A 25,141-nucleotide genomic window follows, 5' to 3' on the forward strand; every position below is an offset into this window, starting at 1 on the left:
TGGTTAATGAGACTGACGTGGGCACACACTTCTTTTCTGTGTTGTGGGATCATAAAGTTTGATAGTAAGATAGGTGGGATTCCTGGACACAGTAATGAAGAGTTTACCAAAGCTGTTGTGGTAAATTTGTTTTTAGCCACTTTTTTGGTTCTCATTTATGAAAAGGCTTAAGTTATGATTATGAAAAGGAGCTCCACAAAAACCCAAGGCTATTCTAAAAACAGAGTGGAGGAACTCATTTCATTGTACTTATTACTAAGTTTGATTTTACCCTCTGGTTTCCAGCAAAATTGAAGGCATAGAAAATATGTGTAATCTACGAAAGCTAAACCTTGCAGGAAATGAAATTGAACATATTCCAGCATGGTTTGGAAAGAAGTTAAAATCTTTGCAAGTTCTCAATCTGAAAGGCAACAAGATATCATCGGTAAGTTATTCAAAGTAGCAAGAATCTTTTTTCAAATTTTTGGACTTAACTGAAAAAAAAAAGATTAAAATCTAAATTTTTTTTAAATGGGGTCTCTTCTTTTAGGTCCTTGTTCCTTTGACCAAACATCAAATTCAGACATAACCTGGGATTCTCTAGGGTAATTAAGTATAGTCATTCCTGGTTTTACTTGGTTCCATGGTAGCTGAGAGTTGACTTCTTAGCATTTTCACATCTATCATTCCATTTGAGCCTCAGGACACTCTTGTTAAAAAGAAAGTGCAGGGATTTTTTTAACTAAAACGTTAAAATTTATCCTTTTTTTAAATTAAAGCTTATTGGGGTGACAATTGTTAGTAAAGTTACATAGGTTTCAGGTGTACAATTCCGTAATACATCATCTATATATCCCATTGTGTGTTCACCACCCAGAGTCAGTTCTCCTCCCATCACCATATATTTGATCCCTTTTCCCCTTATCTACCACCCACTTTGTCCCTTACCCTCTGGTAACCACTAAACTATTGTCTGTGTCTGAGTTTTTGTTTCTTTATTTGTCTTGTTCCTTTGTTGTTTTCAGTTTTATATCCCACATATCAGTGAAATCATATGGTTCTCTACTTTTTCTGTTTGGCTTGTTTCGAGATCATAATCTCAGGATCCATCCATGTTGTCGCAAATGGCACGATTTCATCTTTTCTTATGGCAGAATAGTATTCCATTGTGTATATATACCACAACTTCTTTATGAATCATCTTTCGAAGGACACTTTTTTATAGCCATTTATATTTTTTGATTTGTATAATGAAAAGACAATAGATATAGAGTTATACGGATTTCAATTCAAATCCTGTTTCATTCACTTATAACCTCTGAGCTTTGAGCAAGTTACCTAACTTCTTTGAACCTCAGTTTCTTCATCTCTAAAATTAAGTTGATGCTTATGTCATAGGTTGTTGTGAGGAGCCACAAATGAACTGGTGTATGGAAAATGCCTCGTATTGCTCGGATACACTATAGATACTCAAATACTCCCTTTCTGTTCTTCCATTCACACTACTTTTGGATGATGAATTGCATGAAAATAGGTTCCTTGCCATGTTAATAACAATGTTCTTGACTTAGTACTTCCTTTAGGTGTGTTTATGATTTTTAAATTATACCAATAATAATGTTATGTATCTTTTCAGCTCCAAGATGTAAGCAGATTGAAACCACTTCAAGATTTGACTTCTCTGATTCTAACTGAAAATCCAATTGTGACCCTTCCTCATTACCTCCAGTTTACCATTTTTCACCTCCGTTCACTAGAAAGTTTGGAAGGTCAGCCAGTAACCACTCAGGACAGACAGGATGCTTTTGAGAGATTCAGTTTAGGTAAAATGACATTTTTTAAAAAAATTAAATTTGGGGGGGGAGAGGAATAACTCAGAAGTTATCCAGGAAGATATATTATGTTATGAACTTTATAGTGCTATTAAAATTTGCATGGAAAATGACACTGTAAATCAATTCAACAAATATTCATTCAGCATGTCCTGTGAGCCAAGCACCGTATATGGCACCGAGGATACAATAGTAAGATAGATGGTACTGGCCTTCGTGCAGCTTGCATTTTAGTGGACCAGACAGACAAAAAGCCTGTAAACCCAGATAAAGTAACAGAGGAGAACCCCCCTTTTTGGGAAAGTGGTGTAAAGAAATGTCTCTCTAAGGAAGTGACATTTAAGCTGATGGCAAAGCCAAGAATAGATTAGCCATGTGAACAAAGGCATTCAGGGAAAGGGAGCAGCTGGTGCTTTGAGGCTGGAAAGACCATGGTGAGTTAAGGAACTGAAAGAAGATCAGTATGACTGCAGGATAGCTCATGAAAAGTTTGCAGAGACGGGAAGGGGTGAGATGGCACAGGGCCTCGGGGTTGGGATTTTATTCCAGGTGCAGTGGAAAGCCATTGACAGTTTTTAAGCTGGGGTGGGACATGAGGCAGTTTATATATTAAGAAGATTATTTTTGAAACAGGATGGAGAATGATTTGGGAAAGGACAAAATTGAACTAAAGGGACATGGGAGGAGGCTGTTGCAGAGCTCTAGGCTAGACGTGGTGACGGCCTATATTTAGGTGGCAGGTGTAGAAAAGATGCATCAGTTTTGAAGGTAGGATCAGCAGCACTTTCTAATGGACTGGATAATTCCTGGCTTCTGGCTTGCGTACGTGCTTAGATGGTGGTGATATTGTTTATAAAAATGAGAGAACTCAGAATGCTGAGTTTGAGTGAATGCCTTTGCAACACCCAAGAAGAGAGTTGGAAATGTGTCTGGAGTTCAAAGAGATCTGTACAAGAGATATAAATTTGAGAGTCATCAAGCATAAATATATAGTTAATTCCACTCAATGGAATCTATTAGCTCACTCAGACAGGGGTTGGGAAGATCAAGAAGGAGAGCCAGCTAAGAAAAATGAGAAAAAAGAAGCCAGCAAAGGAGGAGAAAACCAGGAAACAGTGGGTTGCAAAAGCCCAGAGAAGAGGATTTCAAGAGAGGAAGTGGTTGGCAATGTTGACTGTTGCTGAGACATAAAGAAGATGAGCACAGAGAATGCAACAGACCAGCAACGTGCTCGTATGATGATGATCTTGACAAGAGCAGTTAAGGAGTGCTTGGGACAAATGCTAGGTTATAGATGGAGGAGTGAATGGGAAGGAGACATTTGGGTGAAGATTTGCAATTTCCTCCCACAATTTCTCTCCAGATACCTAATAAATGTGTTAAAAAAAAAATCACCAATAGCTTCCAGACCAGGAAAGGGGCAGAAGTGAATGTAGTAAACCTCAAAGCTAGTAATTAAAGAAACAGAGAATATTCAAGAGTGGCGTAGAGAGACAAATCATGGCTTAGTTCTTTTGGTTCATGAGAAGACAAGATGAGATCGGAGAAATTGAAAGACTTGTCTCTTAATAAGAGGGACAGGACGCTTTCTTTATCAGAAGGGAGAGCAGATATGTGCAGGCATGGGTAGTTTTGAGGAAGTTCCTACTGGTGGGGTCTGTTTTCTCATGAAATATGAGGTCATCAACTGAAAAAGAGAATAGGGGTATGGGAGTTGAAGAGAAAGAAGGTATGAAATAGCCGTTTTAAAATGTTAGGAAATGAGCCTCTATCGTCAACCATTTAAAGTTAATGTTAATCCATTTTGACTTACAAAAATGGCAATTTGATAATGGTTTGATCCAATACTTGAGAAATATGGTAAATTTTTATTAGTTTGGCATCCCTCTAACTCAACATTTGTTACCCTGAAGTTTATGTTTTAGAATCCTTAAAAATACAAATAATGCAAAGGGAAGTCATCATATAAATAGACTACTACAGGGGAAGATGTTTAAACTACTTGTGATGCATTTATGACTTTGAATATTCATTAGGAGCCTTTAATGTGTTGAGTTCTGCGACCCATTAGTCAGCCAGATAGATGGTTTCTGCTTTCACAAAGATTTAGTGGAGAAGGCAGGCAGCCAAGATATTTGATCACATTTTACAATGCCCTGTAGATGAGGGCCACAGAAGAGGTGCCGGGTGGTGGAAGAGCACCCCTGAGAAGCATCTAACTTGGGGAGAGGGGAGAGTCAGGGCAGACTTCTCAAAGTGTTTTTGAAACTAAGACCTGGAGGATATAAAATAGACCCATAGGAGATAGAAGAAGACAGTTCCAGGCAGAAGGTGTGAGTAAAAGCCTGCAGGGTGAGAAGAGGCATCACAAATCTGAAGAATTGAATCATTGCAAATGGACTGCAGTGGGGTATGCTTGAAAATGAGGCTGGAGAGCAGGGAGTTCAGGACCCAGTCATGAAGAGCCTTGTCCATTATTCGTGCAGGCGTTTTGGATCCTATCCTAAGCATCATGGGAAGCCTTGAAGGATTTTAAGATAGCATAATATTTTGCAAACATGCTTGCAGCATCCTTTAAAGTGTAATTACTAATATCAAATAAAATGTTGCATGTTTTTTCTAGGATACCTGTGTTTATCAATACACTAATTGAATTAAATACTTGGAAGAAAAGTGTTGTCTTTTAAAATTGTTATACGAATGATAGTGACTTCTTACCTCTTACTATAAATCCCTTTCTAGTTCAAGATAGTCTTTTTCCCAAAACCATAGTGAATAATTTTGAAAGTAGAATTGTATTGATACTATCCTAAGAGGTCTTTTGCTATTAGTTAAGAAATAGTCTTACCTTTCTCCAAATAGGAACTATAATGATCAATAAATTATTAAATTTGTATTGGCAGAAGAAGTAGAAAGACTGGAAAGAGATCTGGAAAAGAAGATAATGGAAACTGAAGAGCTTAAGAGCAAACAATCAAAGCTCCTCGAGGAAATTAAAAATCAAGATAAATTGAACAAATCATTAAAAGAGGAGACCATGTTACAAAAACAGAGCTATGATGAGCTAGAGAGTAACCTAAACACGAAAAATGAATTGGTAAGTTCATATTATTTTACGTTGCTTTGACTTTATTCTCTTGAATAGAGAATTCTTTGCCCTTGAGTCTAAAAACACAACTTGTAGACTGTAGAATGGGGAAGATGTGTTCAACAGAAGAATGTGCAAAAGATTTTACGAGTTGTAGTTGACGGGCACTGTATGACATGGCTGCCCAAGAGACAAATGCTGTCTTGGGCTGCGTTATGTGAAGTATGGTACCCAGAACAAAGGAGAGAGGTGAAGCCCCACACTGTGAGCAGCTGGTCAGACTGTCTGTCAATGTGCGTATTGTTTGTAATGACAACATTGGTGAGGCTGTACATTGGCAAAAACTTTTAGAAGGCAATTTGACAAAATTATCCTACTTTAAATGGATATATCTATGTCCTTTATATTGGAAATATTATATATAGTATGTTTGTTATTGTATTTATATTATTTATTTTTACTATATAAGTGTAGCATAATATGTATTTCCAATAGCATGTTCTGTAGAAATGGTAGCAAGAATGTGTAAAGATATTATATATGTATAATACATACATACATATATATAAATACACATATACCCATGTACATATACAAGGACATTCACTACAGTAGTGTTTACATTAGCAAAATATTCAGAATAATTAAAATTCCCTCAGTGGCTATCCATGTGGTAAATTAATCGTGTTACTATTAAAATGAGGTAGAGCTGTATGTCCTGATACGGAAAGATGTCTAACACATATTGCTATGTGAAAAAAAGCAAGCTGTGCAACAATATATCAAGTATGATCCTATATATAACAATAGCATATAATAGGGGTGACTAGTTAGCTCAGTGGGTTAGAGCGTGGTGCTGGTAACACCAAGGTTGCTGGTTCAATCCCCACGTGGGTCACTGGAAGCTGCGCCCTCCTTAAGAGAGTCAACTATGCCATTGTGGCGTGAAAGCAATGTGTAACCAATGACCATGGATGTTCCCCAGTAAAATTTTTTAAAAAATAAAAAAAATACTGTAACAACCTGGGAAAAATATTTTTTAAAAAATAGCATATAATAGTATCATACTTGTAGGGAAAATGGTAGAATATGTACCAGACTCTTCACAGTAGTTACTTATGAGGAGTGGAATTATAGACTTTCTAATTGCTACTTACGCATGTGTATAATGTTTAAATTTTATGTAATTTGGCTTTATGGTTGAAATAAAAAGAAAAGATATTTTAAAAGATAAAGATTTAGACGACTAGACAGTGTACAACCAAAAGGTCCCTGACCCAGGGGCTTCAAAGGTCGTGCAACCATGTCGTATGAGGAATGGACAATGCAACAAATGTGTCCAGGCTAGAGAAGAAGAGACCCAGTGAGCTATGGTGATTGCTTTCAGATAGAAAGGACTGTTTCATGAACGAGGGACTTAGAGTTATTGACTAAGGTTCCATATGGTAAAATGAAGAAATGGCAAATAGAATTATAGGAAAACAGTTTTTCATTTAGTAAGAAGAAATTTCTAATAGCTGTCCTGAACTAAAGTGCCATAACTCTGGAATGTGTTGTTGTCACTGAAACGGGCATATGCTCAGGGTTTGGGGAAAAGAAAAACATGAGGCAGGGAGGTGGACTAAATGATCTTAAATGGTCTTTCCCAGAGATTCTGATTCTGTAAAATTATTAGGCTGCTCTTCGTAAGGAAAAAATAGCTATTAGTACTTTTTTTTTCTCTCTTGACAATTCTTTTTCTGACCTATGCATAACTTAGAGAATTATACTTCTCATATAACTATAGAATCTTAGATATACAGTTTCTTTTTCACATCCCCCTTTCAAGATTGGCATCTTGGCTTAATTACTTGATTTGTTGACAAGAATTCTGCTTAAGCACTTAAATTTTTTAGCAAGAAAAAAGTGTTCCCTTCTTTTTGTAGAAAGGGAAATTGTTATTGAAATCCAGATACTTATCTACCTCCTTCTTGAGTTCTTCTTTGCCAGAGAGAAAAGCTAAGAGATGTGATGAAAGGGCATCTTCCCCAGCTCTGTTAGTGACATATACAGGGCATTTGTAGGTTCTTTCACATGCCTCTTATTTGAAGGTAATTTTCAAATACGTCAGCTGTGTTCTGAAGGCATATTATATGTGATGTTAATAAATCAGTGATTATCAATGGTTTTATATTATACGTACTTCTGTTGCTCTCCATTCCATAATAAAGTAAAATGGATTGATGAGCAATTAAATCATTGGAGACCTGCATGATAATCAATTTTATTTTAGCAGTGAACTCTTTGTGCCATCACTTAACATTTGTATTTAAAATATAAAAAACAAACAAACTGTACTTACTATGGTGTCACTTGACATTTGTGAACATTTAAAATTTTTTAAATTACTGATCTTTTTTTATAATATAGAATCCATTTTTTATTAAGATAAAAGGAATTACAATTTCTATATGTTGACTCCATGGTGCATGTTAGTGAGCCTATTGAAAACCTTGGCAAAATGTTGTTGTTTATGACTTTGAGCTATCCCCAAATAATGGGTTACTATATTGCCTAGTTTTCTCTTTTGTTTGTTTATGATGTTGTCGATATGTTTGTGCTGTGAATAAATGTTTTGTAAATTGTCAACAGTTTTTGCTGTTTTGTTTTGTTTTTTGTAACTTTCTGGTTAGACGATAGACTGTGCTCATCTTTGTGTCATGCTATTTTTATCATTAACCATTTAAAAACACATTTACATACAAAGTTAATGTTTGTTATAACAAATTCAGACAATACAAATGTATATAGTAGAAAATGAAGGTCTCACTCTCCCCCGGCATCTTACTTTTTACAAAACAATATATCATGGATAGTTAGCTCTCCAAGTTGAAGAAGAATACACACACATGTGTGCATGCACACACACATATACACACACTCGTAAATGTTTTTCATTCTTTTCAAAGTCTATATTGTGTTCATTATATGGATCCTCCATAATTTATGTAGCCTATTCTTATTGATGAATATTTAGGTTGCTTCCACTTTTTTGTTATTAGAAACAATACTACAGAGAAAATCTTTATATATATATATATGTATATATACTACCATGGGTGCCAAAAAAAATGTATATAAGTGGACACTGGTCAGCATTGCTCAAGCAGTAGTTCGCCATAATCAGAAGTGTCAGGACGCTGATGGTAACCACTTTGAGCACCTCTTGTAATTGCAGAAGTCAAACATGACTTGTGTTCATCTTTTGTAATTGGTACATATTGAGTATTACAATTTTAATAGTTTTTTCCTTTCTTAAAATGTGTATACATGTTTTGGGTACTTCCGGTATATATATTGTACACACACACACACACACCCACACACCCACACACCCACATACCCTTATACATTCATACTAGTAATTCCTTAATATAAATTATAAGTAGAATTACTATGTAATTTGCATTTTAAATTTGTTAACTATTAATGCACCTTTCATAAAGCTTATAACTGTTTTACACTTCTACAGCAGTGAGTGGAAGAGCCCATGCCCCACTTGATATTATTATTTTGAACTTGTAAATAGGAAAAAAAACGGAATCTCATTGCTTTAACTTCACATTTCTTTAGTGGTTGGAGAGTTGAGTATTACATATATATTCATTAGCTCTTTAGTATTCTTTAAATTTCTTCTTTAAATTTTTATTGTTTTGCCTGTTCTTTACTATTCCATAGGACTATTCTGTTTCTTTAAAAGAATTCTGAGTCTTATTCTAAGAGCCTGCATTTGAAAAACATTTTCCATTCTTTTATGCAAAATATTTGGTGATAATATCATCTACAGTTATATGTTTTCCAGTTTCATAAAGTAATTCCTCATGTAATAGGTCAAACTATAAAAGAAATGTAGTAACATTGAAGTAAAGCTTCTGGTGGCTATTTAAACTATAGTAATCCCCGTCTCCTGCCACCAACCAATACTAACTTTGATTAACTTTAATATTAATATTGCTCTTTATCTTTTTGAATATTATTTAATTCCTGTTCTTCAGTTTCCTTATTTTTAAAATGAGTATGACTTACCTGTTCTGCCAGTCTCACAGAATTGTGAGGACTGAATGAAGCAATGAATGTGAAAATAATTTGAAATGAATCAAGCTAAGTAATAGAAGGTGGTAAATCTGTAACTCATAGAATGATGGTAAAATGTGTCCATATAAGAACAATGCAAGTAATAATAACAATATCTTTTTAAGGTAAGTTGTCAGTAAAGAACAACTTATTAAAGCCTAACTCTCTAGATTTCTCTAGGTGATGGTCTCTGTTTGCTTCTTTCTCCTTTCAGCCCTTGTCTTGGTTTCTTGCAGACCCTTTTCTGCCGATTCTTTATTCTTCCTTAAAGGTAGTTCCTTCAGGACTGCATTGCACACTATGTTTTTCATGGTTTGCATGATAACTTGTATTAATATACTTATGTACATTTTAAGTTTTAAAACTGGCTTGCCTTCTCAAGAAACGTGCTTGTGTATGTATAATTTTTTTTAATGGATGTGTACATAAGAGAGTGAATTTGAATGTTGGGGGAAAGAATTTGTATGATTTTTCCTGTTGGTAAATATGTTAACTGCAGTCAACTTTTGATTATCCACAGCTAATACTAGAACTAACCTACTTCCCAAGTCTTTTGACTCTTAACTTGCTCTCATTTATGCATTTCTGCAATGGACATTTATTGAATGCTTATGATATGCTAAGCCTAGTGCTATAGGAGACACAAAGGTACTTTAAGAGGCACAGAGTATTTGTTATTATTTGCCTTCAGAGACTAGTCTATGCTTTCTCCATCGTTCCAGTCACGTTTTCCTTTGTTTGGCCCTACTGCTAATGATCTTTGGGGAGAGAAGCCCAAGATTAGTTGACACTGTTGGTTGTGAGTTGCTTTCTTGAGACTCAGAGAGCATCCATCAGTGGGGGTAATACGCTGGACACCCCGCAGCAGGACATCAAAGACTGTAAAGTATAATAGGCAGAGGGTTGGATTTGAAATTAGGAGACTTGGAACTGAACTCTACCTCTTCCATTACCAGCTGTGCAATTGGGCAAGTTATTTAACGTTTCTGTGTAGCTTTAATCACCTTGTGTTATGAAGGTAGTTACGAAGTTTCTGTGAGAGAGCACAGGTAAAATGCTTAGTATAGTGTCTATCACACAGTGAATACTCAATCAAGGTTACCTGTTAACCCAGGTTAGCATTACTTCCCTTTGATGGATGATCAAGAGGTGACTGCAAGCTAAATCATGCACGACTTTGATTTCCTGGGCCTTGTAAAATGTTTGTTTGTTTATGTATTTCTCTCTGTAGCTTGCATTTTTATATTAGTAAGTTTTTTCTGCATGTTTTTTTGTCTGGTAGCTACTATCAGACACTGGCAAAAAAAAAGAGGTGAAAATCACTTAGTGGACCTTTGAAATGAACTCAAAGGATTGGTTTAAAGAAAGGGGACTGGTACTGGTAGCTAAAATATTTAGCCAATGCCACTAATCTAATATGTAACATTTGACAAGTCAATTCATCAGTCTGGGACTCAGTTTTTTAATTTATAAATTCAAGAGAATTAGATTTGATTTCTTTTAGCTCAAAATTTCTAAGGATAACAAAAAAGTTGTATTTATAGAATTACTTTATTAAAAATTTAATATTCCATATTTGGATCTGAGTGATCTTATTCACATCCCTTATTCTCTACGACAAAGAATAGTGTTCTGAACACTTAAAACTGAGATTAGCCAAAATATAACAGCAACAACAGTACAACAGTTAAAACCAAACTCTTATTTTTATCCTTCTCACTGCTCCTCCTGATTCCTTTGTAATTAATGTCAAATATCGTTTCCATCCATGATTTGAAGTTATCATTAAAACCACAGAGGAAGTTAAATAAATTAGTGCTGATTATTGGGAAATCAGCAAGCAGGTACTTAGTAGACTAGTTACTTAAAAATAATTGCTACAGAATTATTTTCATGTTTGTATAAAGCAAATTTAAATGATTTTTAAAGATCTTTATTCATTGTATCCTGAAATAGCATATAAACTTCAAAGGTCTTTTATGTGATCTCTTATGAAATGATAATTTTGTATTTCATTCTTTTAATATTTTAGAATTATATAAAATGCTCTGAATGTTGTGCTATTTGCTATGGAGTTTAAAAGAATCTAATTATTAGTTATAATTAGAACTTGCCCCATACCACTGTATCTTTATACTAACTTACTGATGCTATATGTTATCTCATATCAAACCGGGTCAATAGCTAAAACAGAAGACCATGGAACTAAACCGAGCATGTCAGAAACAGTATGAGCTGGAACAGGAATTGGCCTTTTATAAAATTGATGCTAAATTTGAGCCACTAAATTATTATCCATCAGAGGTAAGTTACTTTAATTTTTTAGTAATCCATAGTTAAAGCCAGCATAGAGTGGGGCAAGGGAGGGCAGGTGATGGAAACAGTCAAGGGATTTTATCAGTAACCACTCCATTTTCTTGTTATCAGGGCATCAGCAGAATAAATGTATGTTGGTTGAATCTGTGAATTATTTGGCTTCCTAAGTTAGAGCAGTATCCAAAAGAGGTAAAAAGTTTAGAAGGATCTTTACCCATAGATAACCATAACCCTAAGCAGCTTTCTAACTCTCAATTACCTCACTGGAGAGTGTGGTTGATCAGCTCCCTTTCATGTAAACTTCCAGGAAAAGTGTGCTGCCTGCTTCGGCACTCATACAATTATCTCTCTACTGTATCTTCAGTAATCACTGGGTCAACCGATATTTATACAAATGCCATAAGTTACTGCAACTGAGAACCACTTAACTTCTAAGACCCAGTGATTTCAACCAATATCATATATTATTTAGTTAGAAATGCAATTATTAAAATTTATTAAACTGAGATTTATTTGTATATCAGCCAAGAAATCAAAATAAAATACGTAGATTTCTGATTTGAGCGATTAAGCAGTGCTAAAAATCATATAACTATAGGCAGTTCTTTAATCAGTCAATCCAAACTCACTCTTCAGGGATAGGAGGAAGAATCCTTTGAGACCATTTTTTTGCTCTAGTTCTTTTTGGTGTATTAAGAATAAAAGAATTATACATATTTTTCAACTTCTCAGCATGTGGGATTAATATTTAGGCAGTTCTGTGATGTGTTCTTCACTAGTAAAATGAATGTCATTTGATTGCTTAGAAGTTACTTATTAAACCATAAATCTATTAATTTATTTTTCTTTTAGTATGTTGAAATGGATAAAACCCCAGATGAAAGCCCTTACATTGGCAAGTCCAGATACAAGAGAAATATGTTCACTGGAGAAAGTTACATTATCGCTAAAGCCCAACCAATAGAGATCAGGAAGATGGAGCCAGATGAAGGGGAACAACTTAGAAATGAACGTGTGAACTTGAGAGCCCATCCGCCACTGGATGTACAACTGGAAGACAAAGAAGAACAAATAAGTGCAGGTGTAAAAAAGTTATTTTACATCCTTCAAACATATAAAAATGTTGAATACATAGGCAAATTTTGTTTTATAATTCTTTTACTTAAATATGCTGAAGGTATTAAGTTGTTTACATGAAAAGTCTAAAACAAAAGTAGTGATTTATCGCTCAGATTATTTTTTAATGATTCCTGTTATGGTAGAAAATGGGGTTTTTGACAGTAATTTGTTGGCAGCATGTCCAGGGATACCAACAGATCCTTGTCACCATTGGAACTATACATTCATAATTAGTAATAATTGAAGCAAATAAAGTACCACTTTATTACTGTACTTGTAGCCAAAACCTGCCGCAGTGCTTTGAATAAACTGGATCAGTGCACTCTCCTTAGGCTTTAGCGTAAGGCTTGCCTTTGATTCTCCCAGCCTGTCCCAACTCTCCACCTCCTCAACCTTCTCTTCCACCCCCAAAAATGTCTAGCTCAAGGGATCTTATCACCTCCTGGCAAGTTACAAAGAGGAGGAAGTTAATCCAAGAGGATTAACTTCTAAGTTATTTAACTTCTAAGTGAATTCTTAGAGACCCTGCTGATAACAAACTTAGAATCCACTTACCCACTCAGCTGCATGATACGGAAGAAAGAGAAAGCAGACCTGAGGTCATGCCTCCCACTAATAATCATGGCCCATTGTGGGTCTTTCACCAATCAGATAAGCAGTTTATCTTCCCTTGGTTGGTAGCTAAATGGAAAACCTGGAAGGCCAGTAGAGGTTGACTTGGAAAGGGGAGAAAAGAGACTGAGTTGTCCATGTCTGCATTACTATTTATATGCCGGAGGGAGAAAGCAAAAATAAATCAGATATGTGTGCAGACTAACTTCAAGGGGTTAATCATTTTAGAGGAGGGAGGGAGATAGCAAAATTGGAAATTTGAAGTAGAAAGTGATTAATTTGAGATCACCTTCAGCTAGCTGAGCAAGACTGTTCAGTAGTGGGTTTCTTGATACTGAGTCCCATCATGAAAGCATGTACCTCTAACACAGGTTGTCGTGTTTTTAATAGTTTGAGTCTGATTCTAACTTAGTGACATGTAAGTGCATATTTACCAATACAATCCTTATTCTCTCAAAAGAGTTCTTGTGTTGGGATTATCAAGTAAAGCCCCTTTCATGTTGAGGATTGTACAAATAAAAGGATCAATTATAGTTCCATAGCATATCATGAAACTATTCTAGAGATTAATAGAGAGGAAAACCATCATAAGAAATTAGTTTTTTATTCCTGTGATCTATAATTTAATATAATCTAGAAATTAATTGGAGGGAGAAGGTTATTATAAAGAAAAAAATCTGGTAGAAATTTGAGGATTCAAGATTTTTCTTGTGTGTGTCTGTGTACATGGTTTTAAATTTGCAGCACAAACTCGACTATCAGACCTGCATGATGAAATAGAAAAGGCAGAACAACAAATTTTAAGAGCTACTGAAGAATTTAAACAACTGGAAGAAGCTATACATCTTAAAAAAGTATGTAAAAGCAAAGCAGCAATGCTAAGAGGGAATGCAAAAAATGCTTTCTCTCTTCATAACCATGTAAAACAATGTTGCCTGATTAGTTACAGAATAACAGATTTCAGAGTCAAATATGGTTTTACTATTTTCCAATTACATTTTCCTTTCATTCATAAAGACATCCTATTAGCATTTTCTAAAGTGTGTAGAAATAAATTGCTTGTGATTTATATAAGAAAGATGTATTTGGTCTACTCTTATGAGAAGTTGCTTCCAGATATATCTCTTCTAATTTAATTAAACACTCCCCACCTTTAAGATCCTGGGACCTAGATTAAGAACCAGAAGACATCTCTACTATACCATGAACATTATCAAACACAAGCAGCAGAAATGTAAATCATATAAAATATGGTGTACAAAAAGATGGAAGTGATACTCTCAGAAAAGTGTGTCATGAAGTAAGGAGCTCAAACCCATGATGTAATTACACAGGGAGAAAATGAAAAAAAGGAAGTATTTGACATTTTAGTTTTTAAGTATGTAAAAGGTTTTAGTTATTTGCAACTTTTAGCAATGGTGTTTCAAAATTATAGTGGTCATTATATTCATACCATAGTAGGTAGAACAAGAATGTGAAGTCCAAATGATAGATTCTTTTAAAAGATATACTATATTGTTACTTCCAGATTTTTTAGTAACTAGGAATTGATTCAAGTTTATTGGAAGCTTATTATATGGCAGCCACTGACTGGGCCCTCAGTACTCAATGAACAAAACAGATATGTGTCCCACCCTCATGGAAATAGGAAATAGGCAAAAAACAAAGCAAAAAAGGTAAAAAAGAAATACGTAGTTAAACAACATAAGTGTTGGAGAAAAAAGTAGTAAATTAGGAGAGGCAATAAAAAGGATGTAATTTAGATTATGGGGACCCACAGAGGCCTCTCTGAGGAGGTGACATTTAGGCTGAGAGCCAAAGGTTGAGAAGGAGCCAGTGAGTTTATTCCAGGCAGAGGTGAATGTGTGCAAAGACCTTCAAACGAAAGATCCCTCAGCAGAGTGAGGGAGAGTGTAGTGGAAGAACAGGTTAAAGATCATGCCAGGCTTCATAGGCCATTTTAAGGGGGTTGAAATTTGTTTTGAATGTAATGGGAAACATTTCAAGTAGTAAAGTGGCTGATCCTATTTGTGTTTTTATAAGGTCACTCTGGCTCCTTCAAGAAGAGTGAAATGAGGGAGATGGAAAGAATGGAGACGTGTACATCTGTTAGGAGGTTATTGGTTAGCACAGGCAAGAGATGATAATGTCTTGGCCTAGGGAGGTGATGGTGGACATGGAGAGAAAGCAGGCTGATTCTAGGTAAAATTTGGCAGTGAAATTGATAGGACTTAAAAGACGGGTTGAAAGTGGGAGATGAAATGGATAAAAATTATCAAGAATAATTTTTATAATTAAATAAGAATGCTTTAGAATAGCACTGGCCAAGTTTTAATATAGATAGATTGATAGGTGTAAATCATGCACATAATTTTTAAATAAGTGGATGCTTACAAAATGCTTGGAAAAAAAATTTAAATGAGTAAATATAAATCTAAATTTTTCATTACATTATTAATTTGCTTGACATGCTAATAGCAAGGGTAAGTACTAGACAAAGTCAGCTACCATTAATGCTATTGTTGTTATCAATAATTTACAAGTTGCTTATACTACAACTTCATTTCTGCCTGCTATTAAATTATTAGTTTTCATAAACTTTTATAAAATAAGACTTCTCTACATCTAAGCATAAAAGTATAAGTTATGAATGAAATGCCTAGGTAACTTCTACATTTTACTTTTATTAATAAAATGGTAGAGCATAGAATACCTTTATGTTGTAAAAGTTGTTTTCTTTAAATGTGTAAATCAGTGTTGCTATCCTCTGTTAATTGTGTGTTGGGGTGTGGGGGGATTAGATTTCAGAAGAAGAGAAAGATCTTCTTTTCAAGCAGTTGAGTGGTAGAATACAACTTCTAAATAAATTACGCCAAGAAGCTATGGATTTAGAAATGCAGATGGAAAAGCAAAGGCAAGAAATTGCTGAAAAGCAGAAGGAGGTCAAGGACCTGCAAATAGCTATAGATAGCCTGGATTCCAAAGACCCAAAACATGTAAGTAAATGAAAACGTTTTGGTTTGTTTTGTGGGGACTAGAAGATAGTTTTATCTAGATATTATGTCTCATCATTTTTAGCTGCAGAAGTCTTTCTGAAATTCTTTTTTAGTTTGATGTACAAATTTGATTAATACATACGAGGTCAGACAATTAAGTTAGCGAACTTTCTACCATGTGCTTATATTGGCAGCCGGTACAAACAGCTCGGTAAGGTTTCATAACCTTGGTATATCAGTGTCTCACAGCTGTGTTCATGTCGACGTGTTGGCAGTGTCTTACTGAGTTCATCATTGTTGCGTGTTTTGTGTGCCATCACGAGAATGCCTGAACTTGAATTAGGGCAACGAACAAACATTAAATTTCTTGTTAAATTTGGCAAGAGTAGAAGTAAAATCAGGGATGTGTTAGTCCAAGTTTATGGGGATAATGCCATGAAGAAAACGGCAGTGTACAAATGGATTAAATGTTTTTCTGCGGGGAGAGAACGTGTCACTGATGAAGAGAGGTCAGGGTGGCCAGTAGCGAGCAGAACTGATGAAAACATTGCAAAAATTCGTCGAATTGTATGTCAAAATTGTCGGCTGACTGTGAGAAGCATAACAGACCAAGTAAACATCAATGCAGAAACAGTTAGGAAAATCTCAACTGAAAATCTTGGCCTGAGAAAGGTGTGTGCAACAATGGTCCCAGCGGAGCGCACAGATGAACAAAAGCAAAGGAGTTTTTAGCCAGTAAACAAATAACTGTATTGGAGCATCCTCCCTACTCACCTGATCTGGCCCCCAATGACTTCTTTCTTTACCCAAAGATAAAGGAAATATTGAAAGGAAGACATTTTGGTGACATTCAGGACATCAAGGGTAATACGATGACAGCTCTGTTGGCCATTCCAGAAAAGGAGTTCCAAAATTGCTTTGAAGGGTAGACTAGGCACTGGCATCGGTGCATAGCTTCTTAAGGGGAGTACTTCGAAATACTATAGTGATATTCAGCAATGAGGTATGTAGCGCTTTTTCTAGGATGAGTTCGCAAACTTAATTGTCAGAGCTCATATGTTTATATGTGTATGTGTATTATATATGTGTGTGTGTATTATATATAAAATATATGTGTGTGTGTTTAAAACACAACCACCTAAGGCTTGAAGGAGTCAGCTATCAGTAGAATGAGGGGTGCATTATATACTTCTCTTTTTTTAAGTAGTTGAATTTCATTACATTTCAAATCAAGAGAAACCTGCTTCAAGGTGCCCTCCAAACCCCTTACCCTTTCTCTCTCTTTGCCTTATTTTCTTCTTTCTTAAGAGCCAGCTGGTAAAATAGGAGAGCTGAAGGGGGTTTAGAGTCCTTTTTCTACCCCTTTTCTAATCCTTTATGCAAATATTCCACTAAAGCTGTTTGTTGTTTCATATTGTTTTGTTTTGTCCTTAAAAAGGAAACAGTTCTCTAATGTCTGTCTTCCTAAAATGTGGCCAGAGGTGGTCGGGTGGCTGGATGATGGAGTTAGGTTCTAGTCTTCCTGTCTCTACCCTGAGAAGTCTTACTAATGGCTTGCTTATATTTTAGCCAATATTTATAAAATAGAAGTAAATATATTTTCTGCATGTTTTATTGGTATATTTTGAATAATGTTATTTTTAAAGAACTTTAAGATCTCTGGATCAAGAGAAATCATAGAATTTAACATAGTAAGGACAATGCATAGTAAGGACAATTGTTTTAAGTATTTGACAAGTTTTTAATTATTCCTTTAAACATTTTAATAAAAGCATAGATAGTTTTTACAAGCCAGCTAATTTTGACAAAGAATGACCTTATCATCACAGACATAGGTCTTTTCTAACAAAAGCCTAACACTTAGTATTAAAATTGAAACCAAAAGTAGTCTCGATTACTTTAAAGAATTTTTAGTACACGAAAGATTAGAGATTTTAAGTAATGTGTGTAATATGTCAATAATATCTTACTTTATTGCATTTATTTGTTCAGAAGTCTATCACCCCGTGTGAGCCCCTGAGACAGGACTGGTGTTCCCAGGGGCCACTCTATGTTTACCAATGTTTGCATCAAGGAAGGCAGGGAGGAACCGGCCTACAGGCCCTATCCAAAGCTCCTTTGCTGCCCTTTCCAGTTCTGTGATCTCTGAGTCTAATTAGAACCTAGACTGTGTGTTTGCTTTCAACAAACGACTGTGATATTCCTGGCAGACAGGGAGTTTAATGCTCTCTGTATTTCAGAGAATTACATATTGAAAGGAGTTAGTTAAAAGTAAGAATGGCGTCCAATTTTTGAAGGTAGCCAGAATTAATCTGTGTCAATGAGGATGAAACATAAAAACCAGATTTAAGGTTCCTTTTTGGTATTGTTAAAACTACTACAGGTTAGTTCTTAAGGTTACAGCCTTAGTCTGGGCACCACAGGATGTCTCTTTTTAATTTGTTCACCCAGAGGGAGCATCTTTTTCTAATTTTCACAAAGTCATCTTATTGGCTAGTATTAGACACCCATTTCAGGCTACAAATACGAACATTTTAGCAAAAAGGAAAGAAGAGTGGGATCCCTGCATATATTTTTTTACAGATATACATAGACTTTTGTTCAGTTAACTTTTATTATTTAATCAGATGAGGTATCTTTCTGAATAGCAAATAAAATTTAAAGGAAAAGCTTGAGAGATTAGAAAACAGTACGTTACTCTGAGATATGATGGAAAACAAATCTTGCACTGTGCTGAGTTTTTTGCATATACTGGTGAGAAACTTTGTTACAGCATCCATATGAGATTGGTGACTTTTTTTTCAATTTGCAGAAGATGAGAATGTGATTTAGAAAGATTAAATAATTTCCCAAACTCACCCTTTTAGGAAGAGGTAGAGCCCATGCTTATGCTGCTACAATGACCCTCTCCCCACAAAGGAATTGAAGGTCTAAAGAGATTAATTATTTTTAAAATTAGCTCAGAACCAAGCCTAAATCAAGTTTTCAATAAACATAAACATTTAACTAGGTTTCAAAAGGAAAAGATATTTAAAAATCAAATCCCATTTTAGTTATAAAAAACGGCCATAGCTTAAAGCACATATATCACAGGAACAAATGACAAAAGATTTATATCACTCTTCCCTATATGGCAGGCACTGCCCTTTGAAAGCAAAAGGTAACTGTTCTCTGTGGGGAATTAGCCTGTAGTAATCTGTTGCAAAGGGTGTGTGTGATTGGCCCTTGGAAGCTTCCTGCAGAGGCTGCTCATGATTGGACTGGCTGGGCTGCCGCTCACTCTCTGCCTGGAATGTGGTTTGAAGAGCTGGGAAGTTACAGAGGTTTGGAGGCGCTTACAAAAATGTGGCTGTCAGAGAGGGAAGTGCACAGAAATTTGAAGACTTTAGAAAGCGTTCCGCCCACAATTTCCCTGTTCTCAACGGCTCAGTTTTAACAGGACAAATTCTAAGTTAAGGTAGGATAATTTTCTCTCTATATACAAAGGACTTAAAAGGAGGAGGAGTCAGAGATGTAAGTTCCTGTTTTTACAAGTAACTCTTTTGTGAGCTTCACGGTGCTGAAAATCGAGGAATCTACTTTTGCTCGAGCACCATGTGTTTAATGCAAATCATGGGCATATTGAACCAACTTTTTGTTCTGCATTTAAAGATATTTCAGTGAAATTTTTAATGGTGAATTTTAAAGATTTATTGATAGAAATGAATGCGGGAGGGGTTTATTTGTTTTTTTTTTTACTATTCTTTCTTGAGCCATAAAAATCCTAAATTTACTTAGAATTTAAGCTGTTACCCGCAGTTACTTTTTCAGAAAGATTTCAATGGATATTTTGAGAGTGTAGGGAGAAGAGTTTTTTAAAATCCCGTCAAATTTTACCAGTAGTAAATTAAAAACCTTTCGATCTGGCTGCCATTCATTTGTTCTTCAGAAATGAAAAGACTGCTGTCTTGTCTTTGGAGACAGCAGACTTCTAAAATTGAGAAGTGTTCTTTTATAATCAAATGGGTCTTAGACTTGAAAACCATGGAGTTTGTTATTCAGACTGTAATGTAGTTTTTTTCTCCTGATAACTCTCTGGATTCATTGTTCTGTTGCTCTGATTATGGGAGGCAAACTAGAGCTGTGAGGGTGAGTGAGAGGGCAAAGATTCTCTGGGGGAGTATTTTGTCTCCATATGAAAAGTTTCCAAATGACCTGGGTAAATAATTTGATGGATCTGAGATTCAGGTTTCTCACGTGTAAAAAGAAAGGTTAGATCACTGGTTGTCAGTTTCTTTCCCCCCAGCACACCTGAGAAATACAATCCAGTCTTTTCAGTTACCAGTAGCTCCCTAAAGCCATGACTGTCTGGGTATGAGAGGGTGTGTGGGTTTGTGAAGGCTGTTTTCCACCAGGGGCATATATAGTGGTGGAAGAGAATGCCTCCATAGGGCTTCCATCTTGAGAATCACTGGGCTAAATGGTGTTTGAGGTTCCTCTCAGCTCCCAGGTTATTGAACCTAAAAGCAAAATGTTTCTTTGTATAAAGAATTGAAAATAAACTTGAATTTCCAGTAAGTATGTCTCTACTATCCCCTAAGAAACCTTTTTTCAAAGTACATATAGTGTGTTTTTTATTAAAAAGGTATCACTTGTCTAATATAAAAAATTGTTAATATAAAAGCTTATAAAAAAAGAAAAAAATCTCCTGTAATCCTTCCACCCAGTTATAATCCTTGCTAACATTTGGAATATAGTCTTTTTCTATATGTACCATGTTTCCCCGAAAATAAGACTGGGTCTTATAGTAAGTTGTGCTCCAAAAGACGCATTAGGGCTTATATTCAAGGGATGTAATCCTGAAAAATCTGCTAGGGCTTATTTTCTGGTTAGGTCTTATTTTCGGGAAAACACGGTATATGTAATCAGTTAACTTTTTGGAAACCCTTTTTAAAGACATTTTAATGCAGTTCAAAGAACTCTGAACCTGGCTACATTACCTACTAGCTGTGCCCTTGGAAAAGTCACTTAACCTCTTTTATCCTCAGTTTGCTCATCTATAAAATGGAGATGGTTCCCACATAAAGTTATGATGTTTAAATGAAAACTACACACTTGACAACAACACAGACTGACACAAAATAGATGCAAATCATTACATTTTCTTTTCCATTCTTCCTTAGCAATGTTAAAAATTATTTTTTTAAAAGAGTCGTTTGTTTTTGTTTTTTCAATTCAGTGCCATATGCAGTCTCAGAAAAGGGGTAAAGAACAACAGCTTGACATTATGAACAAGCAGTACAAACAACTTGAGAGCCGTTTGGATGAGATACTTTCTAGAATTGCAAAAGAAACTGAAGAGATTAAGGACCTTGAACAACAGCTTACTGAAGGTGAGAATTTAAGTTGATTTAAGATAGATCAGTTTCAATATTAATAAAAGACAAATGACACCCAGACAGGTATTAGCTGAATATGCTTCAGCTGTTAGTACTAGTATTTGATAAGGAAATATTTGCACAGTACCCAAAAGTGTTTAATAAAATTAAAAAATCTTGATTTAATTTTGTTGTGTTGATGTCCTGGTGAGTTAGGGCATTGCATTCAGTAAGCAAGAAGTCAAAATATGATCGTGATGAACTCAGGCATGTGATTGTCTCCTTCTAAGGCATTAAATCCTTTCAGGAGCGAAGAGCCCATTGACATCAGGGCATTCAGTGTCTAGTTATAAGGATAGTGTAGGAAGAATTTTAGGATCTTCTTTTGCAATGGAGACTTAAATTGTGACGTCGCCGTAAGAGTGGAAGAGGAGGACAGTAGGTTGTGATAATAGGTTGTGATGATAGGGTGAGCCTTTGCTTGGTGTAAGAATATCCCAGTCTCTGTTTTGCCATCATCAGCTGTGTGACCTGGGATGAGTTATTTCTATCTCAGTCATTAGTTGTCGTGAAGATTAAGGGAGATAGTGTTCATAAAGTGCCTGGCACATGGTATGTAGGTACCTAATATATTGTTTGTTTGTTTGTTTGTTTTTAAGTCTTCAGTTTCATGTTTATGCTCCCAGTCTTGGGTTGATCTTGTTTGTTGAGTGGTTTTCTTTGTGTATCTAGCAACAAGCACTCGGGGTTGCTGCACATTTTTCATTATTTTATTTGGGAATTACCACTTTCAACTTTTTACAGCATAAGTTAAACATTTTATAAGCAATGTCTACTAAATATACTCTTTATTGTGTACCTGCTTAATATTTCTATCATTATATCTTGAAAAATAAGATAGTAGGAAATAATTGAAAGCTTGGACTTGCATTCTTAGCTAGTGACAAATAGCTAGGGAGACTAAATGCAGTACTTATTTGTGTATCTTGAAAACATTTTCTTATATACATTATTACCTCCCCTTTTTCCATTTTAGGCCAGATAGCAGCAAATGAAGCCCTCAAGAAGGAACTGGAAGGTGTCATCAGTGGGTTGCAAGAATACCTTGGGACTGTCAAAGGCCAGGCAACTCAGGCTCAGAATGAGTGCCGAAAGCTACAGGACGAGAAAGAGACCTTACTGCAGAGACTGACTGAGGTTGAGCAGGAGAGGGACCAGCTGGAAATAGTTGCTATAGATGCAGAAAATATGCGGAAGGTATGCTTTGTTTTTTTCTTGCCTGTCCGCCTTTACCTCAGAAGTATCTGACGTCCAAATTAAGTTAGGTAAGGACGTTAACAACAGTACAATTATAAGTGGCAAAAAAGTATTAGGGGGTATTTAGTGTTGGTTTTTGGATTTTTTTTTGTTGTTTTTTTCCTTTCATTGGGATACACTTGGAATCATTATTTTTCCTTTACTAAGAATGGAAGGTTATTTTAGCTGAATTTCTATTCTGAAAGGTATTATCAAATAACTAAAGAATATGAAATTGTAGCTATTATAAATGCTGTAGTAAATGTTTATATTTTATTATTATTCTCAAAATTAATTGCAACATAATTTTTCTTACTCTTGTTGTCATTACTTCATAATTTTAACATTATTTTACAGATAAGACAGACATGGTGTTATAAATTATACCTTTCAGTCCCTCATTTGTTTCCATTTTGGAGATTTTACTTGCTCTGTTTTAGTTGTTTGGCAAACTTTATAATGTATGAGAACCCAGATCCACAAACCTCATCCTTAGTAGGGCTGGCTCTGAAAATTTGAGTTAATATATTTTAATATTATGAAATTTCTCAGGCATATAAAAATATCAAAAATAGTATTTAACACTGTGTACTCACAACTCAGCTTGAGAAATAAAACTTTGCAGATATAGCTGAAATCCTCTGTGTACCACTTCCATAGGTACAAAATCCTGAATATGGTTGTTATTTCCCTGCATCTCTTCTCTTTTATTTTATGTATCTCCATTATAAGCAATATGTAGTATTATTTACAAATTTTAAGATTTATATAAAAGGTGTGATAGTGTACATATTCTTTGGCTACTTCCTTTCTTCCCTCATATTTATATTTTTGAGAATTATGCACATTGATACATATAGGTCTACTTTGTTTATTTTTCTTGATGTATGTAGCATCCTATTGTACGTACACATCACAAGTTTATTACTTATCCATTCTCTTGGGGGAACATCTAAGTGGTTTCCAGTCTTTTGCTATGACAGTGTTGAGAGTAACATTCTTGTGCACGTCTTGAGCATGAGAACTGTGTTCAGAGTGGGACTGTTAGAGTATCTGCCTCCTTAACGTCACAAGATATTGTCAAACCACTGCCCATTGATTCTATCCACTTCTACTTCACCAGGAATGTGGGGGCTACCATTACACCACCTCCTTGCCAGCAACTTGGATTTTTGTAAGCTTTTATTTTGAAATAATTTCCAACTTACAGGAGAATTACGGGAATAACTCACGATGTACTTCATTCAGTTACCAATTAATATTTTGCCACATTTGCTTTATCTCATATATAAATTTTATATATTTTTATGTAAAATTTTTTCTGAACCATTTGAGAATGAGTTGTAGACATCTTGCTGCTTAGCGTCTAAATATTTCAGCATGTGTTTCCCAAGAACAAAGACATTTTCTAATATAAAGACAGATTAATGATCAAATTCAGGAAATTTAATATTTTGTCAGACTTGGTGTTTGCCAATCTGCTGAGTTTGAAATGGGATCTTTTTATATGAAAATTTTTCCACTTGTAGAATGCTGAAAGAATAGTTTACTGAACTCCTGTGTGCTCTCCTAGATTCAACAGATAGTTTGCTGTGAACAAACCCAAATGGTTGTTCTTTGTTTTTGTTTTTGTTTTTGACTAGGTCATTTGAAAGTTGCAGGTATCATGACATCATGCCTTCAGTACACATCTCTTAAAAATAAGGACTTTTTTTACATTACTATGAAACCATTGTTACACCTAGGAAGATTAACAATAATTCCCTAATGTCATCTAATATCTGAACCATATTCAGATTTTCCCAATTGTGCCAAGAATGTCTTTTATAGGTATAGGTTGTGTGTGTGTGCGCACATGTAGTCCAGGAAGTAGTCCCGTAGAGTGTCCCGCATCCTGGATTTGTCTAATTGTTTCCTCATGGTGTGTTTAGTCTGATTGTTTCCTCATGGTGTATTTAACGTGTTCCTCTATGCTCTGTATAAAGTAGTATCTTGTTTTAAACTTCATTTCCCCCAGATGACTGAAGAGGTTGAGCGCCTTTCATTTGTTTGTTTGCCATGCAGTGTTCCTGTTCAGTGAATTTCCTGTTCATATTCTTTGCCCATTTTTCTATTGTTTTATTTGTCTGCTTCTTAAGGATTTGTAGGAATTCTTTATGTATTTAGTGGATACTAACCCTTTGTTGGTTACATATAGAGGCCATATTTCGCGCAAGCAACCCAAATGATTCAGACACCTGGAACTCTTTCAACCACCCATTAAGAAACTCTTCTATAGAAGTTTTCATCATAGGATCCCCCTCTTGAATCCAGAAAACATAGTTTGATCTAATGCTTTAAGATCCCAAATAAATAGATGAAAGCTGTAATGTTTATTCATAAAAAACAGATAGGCTAAAATGACTCAGCACTGAGGTATGCTAATCAATA

At 35.2% G+C, this 25,141-nt stretch overlaps 1 protein-coding gene across 5 annotated transcripts in view; it reads left to right on the plus strand.

Annotated features, from left to right (window-relative positions):
• Positions 1-25,141, plus strand: part of CNTRL (centriolin) — a 75,680-nt gene that overhangs the window by 12,096 nt on the left and 38,443 nt on the right. For 3 of the 5 annotated variants that reach the window (XM_033122137.1, XM_033122138.1, XM_033122140.1), the window contains 10 exons: positions 286-427; positions 1,619-1,805; positions 4,718-4,911; positions 9,230-9,286; positions 11,200-11,319; positions 12,184-12,412; positions 13,807-13,916; positions 15,864-16,058; positions 21,277-21,430; positions 22,452-22,672. In XM_033122137.1, coding sequence (XP_032978028.1) covers positions 286-427; positions 1,619-1,805; positions 4,718-4,911; positions 9,230-9,286; positions 11,200-11,319; positions 12,184-12,412; positions 13,807-13,916; positions 15,864-16,058; positions 21,277-21,430; positions 22,452-22,672 — 1,609 coding nt within the window. Of the gene's footprint in view, positions 1-285; positions 428-1,618; positions 1,806-4,717; positions 4,912-9,229; positions 9,287-11,199; positions 11,320-12,183; positions 12,413-13,806; positions 13,917-15,863; positions 16,059-19,358; positions 19,516-21,276; positions 21,431-22,451; positions 22,673-25,141 lie in introns of those variants that run through there. The other 2 variants (XM_033122139.1, XM_033122141.1) reach the window with 2 other exon arrangements.

This window comes from Rhinolophus ferrumequinum, chromosome 12, assembly GCF_004115265.2.
Source record: "Rhinolophus ferrumequinum isolate MPI-CBG mRhiFer1 chromosome 12, mRhiFer1_v1.p, whole genome shotgun sequence".
Taxonomy (NCBI): Eukaryota; Metazoa; Chordata; class Mammalia; order Chiroptera; family Rhinolophidae; genus Rhinolophus; species Rhinolophus ferrumequinum.